Source organism: Mastomys coucha, unplaced genomic scaffold, assembly GCF_008632895.1.
Source record: "Mastomys coucha isolate ucsf_1 unplaced genomic scaffold, UCSF_Mcou_1 pScaffold23, whole genome shotgun sequence".
Classification (NCBI taxonomy): Eukaryota; Metazoa; Chordata; class Mammalia; order Rodentia; family Muridae; genus Mastomys; species Mastomys coucha.
Genome location: NW_022196906.1, coordinates 70,112,629 through 70,119,451, shown reverse-complemented (window position 1 = coordinate 70,119,451; position 6,823 = coordinate 70,112,629). Strand labels below are relative to the sequence as shown.

Below are 6,823 nucleotides of genomic sequence, written 5' to 3'. Positions count from 1 at the left end.
CTGTAGACCAGGCTGGCCTCGAACTCAGAAATCCACCTGTCTCTGCCTCCCAAGTGCTAGGATTAAAGCCGTGCGCCACCACCGACCGGCTACATGGAGTCACTTTTAAAGAATCTATTCATTCTTGGATTCCCTCCAATAAACCCTCAGTTCTCTCTGTACATTTTCCATAGAGGAACAAAATAATTTCTATTTGTCCCAATCTTCTGTGTTGTGTACATGTGCTATGCACGTGTGTGCACAAACATGTGTGTACATGTGCTATGCATGTGTGTGCATATGCATGTGGAGGTGTCAGGAATCAGCTTCAGCGGCTCTTCCCCTTATTTAGTGAGGCACGGTCTTCCTGCCAACCCAGAGCTCACCAATACAGCTAGACTTGCCAGCAGCTTGCTCTCTCTGGGGACTTCCTGTCTCTGCCTTCCAAACCTGAGTTACAGGTGGCCCCAGATAATAGTCAGATAAAGGGAAATGTAGGAGTTGGTAAACCTTGTCACTCAGCTGGGTCCAAACATTAGGCCCTGAGTTTTATTCCCAGTGCCACACACGACACAAAGCATCAGCAGACTTCACTCCTCATTTTGCAGACAAGGCAAATGACATTCAGAAATGAGAAGTCACTTGCTTGAAGCTGACGAGGTGAGAAAAGCAGCTTTAGGAACGAACGCTCATGCACAATACACCAGCGGCACGCACCAAGCACAGCCCCTCCCTCCCCAGCCCATGTTCTAGGCACCATTAGTAGGCTGACTCATTCTAGACAACATACGAGAGGTTCAGAGGAATGGAGCCCTCCTGAAGTCACGGTTGTCAGAACTAGCTGGACATGGTGATACATGCCTGTAACTCACACTCAGGAAGCTGAGGCAGATCAAGTTCAGGAGTCCAGGCCATCTTCTGAGTCTGCTTTGCTTTTTTCTTCTTCTTCTTCTTCTTTTTTTAAATACATTATTGACTTTATTTGATGTGTGGGTGTTTTGTCTGCACACATGTCTCTGTACCATATATGTGCCTAGTAGCTGCAGAGGCCACAAAAGGACATCATATCTTCTGGGACTAGAATTACAACCATGACCCTCATCAATAAGAGGGAATCCATCAGAGCACTGCTCAGAGGTCAAACAGGCTGTCTCGTGTGCCGGATTCAGTATGTGCTAAATAAATGCCGAGCACTATGAAGTAAACCCTGCAAGGAGAGCCCTGCAAAGCTGACGGCAGAAGCAAGCGCTGTGTTCTCAGTAGGTGGATTTCTTCATAACTGTCAACTTAGCTGAGTAAGGAAATTTATGCCTAGAATGCACCAGCACTTGAGAAGCCGAGGCAGGAGGATTGCTGAAAGTGTGAGGACAGCTGGACTAGAATGAGACCCTTCCTTAAAACAGAAACTGTCAACCTTTCACACTGGAAACCAGAAGGTCCAGGGGTGAATTTGTATGGGGCCTGATATATGCGCATGCCTGGACACAGAAAGACTCCAAAGACAAAACAGCTGGAAGGGAGCCATGGAAGGCCCTGCCCTTCCAGGATGACGTCCTCACTGAGACTTAGCAGGAGGCACTCAGTAACACCGACTCTTTAAGCTGTCCAATGTCCAGCGATCAGTGCATGCGCAGGGGAACACATATGACAAGGCTTTACACCACACTCACCACGGATGCCCCCTTTGTAGCGGTTTTTAATGGCAGCCAGGCTGACGGACTCCTCGCCTTCCTCCTCCTCGTCGTAGCGATCAGGCTCCAGGTAGCTGGCACTCAGCCCCCGCTGGTGCTGCTTCTCTCTCATCCGGCGCTGCTGCGACTCCCTCCTGATGGAGGCCCTCAAGCGTTCTTCTTCTTTCTGTAAGAAAGCAAATAAGCCATCTGCTATGGTTTGAAAGTGACCCCAATTCCACTGGAAGCTACATCCCATGGGTTAACTGGTAAATTAATGGAGAGATGGGCTGTCATGGGATGGACCTTTACAGAAGCGAGCCTGCTGTCTTTTTCACTCTGCATCACCATGATGGTTTCCACCATGATGGAACTCAGGAAGAAGGCCTTTCATCAGCTGCTGCTCCCTTGCTCTTGGACGTTCTTAGTCATGAAACCTTTTTTTTAAAAAATAATTTTATCTTATTTATTTTGATTGTTGGGGGTAGGTCAGCTTATGGGCACTGGGTTTATCCTTCCACCGTGTAGGTGCTAGAGATTAAACTTGGGTTGTTAGGCTTATGTGGAATAAACTTCATACCTTGCTTTTTTGACAAGGACTGAGCGGACACCAGGGTGGCCCAGAACTTACAATCCAAGAATGACTGGGGCTCTAGGTTTAATCCTCAGCACCACAAAACAAAACTCACACACTTACTCTGTAGGACTCTGCTCTAGGCCTGCTGCATCCTCTCCTTGGCCTGCGCACCGAGTTCTGATGGGATAAGCTAGTATAGATGGCTTAGTGGTATTGATATGTGAAAACTCAGCTATTTCAGTGACCAGTTTTGTGGAAGTGACCAGCCCTGCTGGGGGACAACCCAAGAGCTTGCATCTACTTTGTCAGCACCCACACATCTTTCCACTTGATAAGAGCTTAGGAAATTAACCTAGGTCATTGGAAGAGGGAAGGGAGGTCCAACAAGAGATGACGAACAAGCAAACAGGCGATTTGGGCAATCTGTTCTTAATACACAAAACTGTTCCGGGATAAAGCTTAGGCAACATACCTTAATCATCTCCGTGCGCTGGCACTCAGGGTCTCGACCAGCCATTGGCAAGATTCTAATCTTCTGTGTCTTTGAACATCTATCTGCAAGTGACAGAGTCATCTTCCTGTGTGTGGCACTGTCTGTAGAGTGAGGCCTGTGGGAAATGAATAGAAACTTCATGGATATTTGTGAGCCAGTCATACCCACATCACAAAAACACAAAGCCAGCAGCTGCTTCCTATTTACCAAAGAATAGCTTAGAGGCCAGACCTCTAAACTGAATATTTTACTTGGAGGATGGGATTTTCCTTCCTCTAGCTCAGTGGCTCTCAACCTGTGAGTTGTGACCCCTTAGGGGTCTAATGACACTTTCACAGAAGTTGCGTGACCCTAGTACAGGGTCATACATCAGATGCCCTGCATATCAGACATTTACATTACGATTCATAACAGTAACAAAATTACAGTTATGAATAATTTTATGGGGGTCACCATACTATGAGGAACTGGGAAGGCTGAAAAGCACTGCTCTAGCTCAATGAGACAGGAAAAGTGAAAAAGAAAAAGCTGGAGCTGCCAGGCAGGGGTGGCACAGCCTTTTGATCCCAGCATCTGGGAGGCAGAGCCCCGCAAATGTCTGAGTTCAAGGCCAGCCTGGTCTACAAAGTAAGTTAGTTCCAGGACAGCCAAGGCTACACAGAGAAACTGTCTGGGAAAAGAGAAAGGTGTGGGGTAAAGACTGCTGTACGGCATGACCCCAGAGGCAGCAAGCCCGAGCAGTGCTGGTGCCATCATGCTCCCTGCACCTCACCCTGCACTGCCTGAGCAGTGCTGGTGCCACCGTGCACCCTGCACCTCACCCTGCATGGCCCGAGCAGTGCTGGTGCCACCGTGCACCCTGCACCTCACCCTGTACTGCCCGAGCAGTGTTGGTGCCACCGTGCACCCTGCACCTCACCCTGTACTGCCCGAGCAGTGTTGGTGCCACCGTGCACCCTGCACCTCACCCTGCATGGCCCAAGCAGTGCTGGTGCCACCGTGCTCCCTGCACCTCACCCTGCTCCTCACTTGTCACAGCCTCCCACTGAGACAATCTCACAAAATCAAAGTTGTCCAGGGTCACGAGCAGAAACAGTTTAAGCATTACGATTCTTAAGGTCAGTGCTCCCTACAGACAGTGTCACCCAGGACGGGGGTGTGCTTATCCCCAGGAAAAGGTGTTTGGATCTGCCTGGGGGACACATTCCCACAGAGGCCTGCTGCAACAGCAGTAGGTGATGGGATAGCCCCATTATTCACATCCCCCAGCTCAGCGCCTTTCCTCTGGCACCAGCACACACAAACCCTAATGATCAGTTTGTCTCCGAGTCAGTTTTACTGAAAACAAAAAGATCCATTTGACCAGCACAGACAAGCACTTTATAAAGGGTTCCTGGCAGGGGAACTAAAATACCAACTTTCTGTTTCACATCACAGCATCCGAGAAAGCCACCTCAGCTGTCCACGTCTACAGAGCCTCTGAGCCTCCAGAACTGAGACCTAACCTCTGGGCTGAGCTACAGAGCTCCTTTGGGGGGCGGAGGAGGGGACCGGCTTCAAAAACCAAGCAGCATTACTAAGAGCACTTACCTGAAGGTGAGCTTCGTTTTAAAGACAGCCTGCCCCTGCAGCCCAGTACCTTGTCTTATGAAAAGATGGTTGTGGTCGCCCTGCAGTGGGGCTTTGTACACATCAAACACTTCATTCCCTAAATGCAGGGACATGCTGAAGAGAAAAAAGACCTCATGTATTAAATCCAAGGCTTTCACTGTACAGCTGTACTTAATGAAAATGTGAATCAATCAGTTTCTCTCTTTATACAGAATGAAAAAAAATCACCATGCTGGGGAAAAAAATGTGATAGAAGTCACACCTGCTGTGACTCAGGCCCAGTCCCACTATGTTCCCACTAAAGGATACTCTCCTTCATATTACAAGTAGTATTCAACGGGGCTCAGAGGAGGGCTGAAGATTCTAAACTTACATTATGTTTAGTTTATTGTCTCCCATCTGCTCCCCAGCATAGCTGTAGCCATTCTGTTCCATACCCACCAGCTATTTCACATTATTACTGTAACATGTCTGCCAGTTACTGATATAGAAAAGTAACTTGACACAGAGCGGGGTCATGCTGACCACATATCCTGTTATGTTCTATATGTTATAAAGTTTGTTAATCTTAAGAAATTCCACAACCATAAGCTCCATGTAGGACCCATCAAATTAAAGGTCAATATGAACTGTTATGTCTAAAACGGCTTGAGTCAGAGCCGACCACCAGCACTTGCATATGAGTTCACTGTGGCTTTTGCAGTTTTAGCTTTCATATCTGACATTAAAAATATGTTCAGGGTTGTAGCCTTAGTGTGCAAATTCTGAGCTACGGCCCTGACTGGTCAGTCTTAGTGTGCCTTGTCTGAGACTGCTGTTCGTGTGGTTTGTGGAATGACTCCTGAAACTGGATACCAATAAGCTCCAATGATCATTTGTCTCAGTTTCTGTGCAGTCATAGGGAGTAACTGATGAGGAGTCTCTAACAAGAGCCAGCCCCTGAGTAAGGCCTGAGCCCAGAGCCTTCTCTCCTCCCCTATTCTGGGTGTTCAATGCCACGCACTTCGCACTCACCTTCCATCTGACCACTTGACTATCCGTGCATTGCTTTCTTTAATTTCATTTCCTTCTTCATCTCTGCGTATCCTCCATCTTATAGTGTTTTCTACCTGTTTTAAAATACAAAACCTTAGAAAGCCAGGAGAGTCCCCTGGAGAGACGCAGCCAGAGAATGAGTGTGTGCAGTGACAGAACGGACAACAGTGAGATCCTCTTGGAGTAATTAATGACAGGAGGAGATAGTGTTGAAATGAACTTTGGTGCTGTGAGAATTCTGATCGTAGCTAACAGCCAGAGCATTTGAACAGACACAATGCCTGCACACGCCTGGGAAATTACAAACACAGGAAAGCTCTGAGGCACAGGAGACAAAGCCTGAGCCCTGAAGAGGCTGAAGCAAGACACATATGGAGAATAATCCATCTCATGGACCTAAAAAAGCCATTGAAAGTGAGACAACGACCCTCTGCCTACTGGCCCACTCCCCACACATGTAGGGACGCATCACCTGCAGGGTGGGGAAACGCCAGATTGAGAAAATGAGTCACCTCTACAGAAATTAAAGACTTGATGGGCCTTCCAGGGGGACACAGCACATCAGATGCGTGGCTTTTATCACGCTACATCCTGGAAACACTAAAATAACAGCATAAGGGGGAAGTACACTCGCTCACTACATGGATTAACAGAATGAGAACACCCCAGGTGTGGTGGTGCAGGCCTTTGCTTCCAGTGCATGGGACACTGAGGAAGGAGGACGGCGGGTCGGAGTCCAGCCTGGGCTCAAAGGGCAGGGTTGGAATGAAGGTGAATATGGAAAGCAAACACTCTGGTCCACGAATTCCCTCTACCATCTGCTTCAGCTCCACAGCTGTCTGTTCAGCCACTCTCGAAGCCCAGTGGTTTGCTTCCAGTTTTCCCATGTACCGATTCCTCACTAAAGAAGTGACTACTGCGTCAGCTAAGTAAAGACTTGATAACATTAGACGTAACGTCATAACCATCTACTGAAGGTTGGGTGAGGAATATTGAAACAAGAGTGGTCAAGCTGATAGGCATATAAGAGTTCATTATACCATTCCTCCTGTGTTTATGTGGGCTTGGAATTTTAGTAAGAATTAAAATGAAGCTAGTGAAATGGCTTACCAGGTAAAGGTGTATGCCATGCCACTAAGCGTAACAAACCAAGTTCAACCTCAAGGCCTTGCTAGAAAGCACCAACTCCTAAAAGTTGTCCTCTGATCTCCCCATCTATACAGTGGACTGTGAATGCTCACACCACACAAACACATAAATATATGTAACTTTTTAAAAATTTACAGAATTGGGTCTGTGGAAACACCCTGGGCCTGAAATGCTACATTGAGAGGCCACTGCAGAGGGCATGGGATGGCTCCCAAGCCCCAAGCCCACCATCACTTTGGTTCACCCATTAGAGTTGTTAGAAAATGTCAGACAAACCAGACATGGGGGAAATTGCCAGCTTCAATAAGG

At 47.7% G+C, this 6,823-nt stretch overlaps 1 protein-coding gene across 1 annotated transcript in view; it reads right to left on the bottom strand.

Annotated features, from left to right (window-relative positions):
* The window catches only part of Leo1 (LEO1 homolog, Paf1/RNA polymerase II complex component), a 25,793-nt gene that overhangs the window by 5,658 nt on the left and 13,312 nt on the right, over positions 1-6,823 (bottom strand). Inside the window, exons 7-10 of the mRNA XM_031344406.1 lie at positions 5,345-5,439; positions 4,310-4,444; positions 2,699-2,834; positions 1,650-1,836 (exon numbers count right to left, since the gene is read on the bottom strand). Coding sequence (XP_031200266.1) covers positions 1,650-1,836; positions 2,699-2,834; positions 4,310-4,444; positions 5,345-5,439 — 553 coding nt within the window. The remainder of the gene's footprint in view (positions 1-1,649; positions 1,837-2,698; positions 2,835-4,309; positions 4,445-5,344; positions 5,440-6,823) is intronic.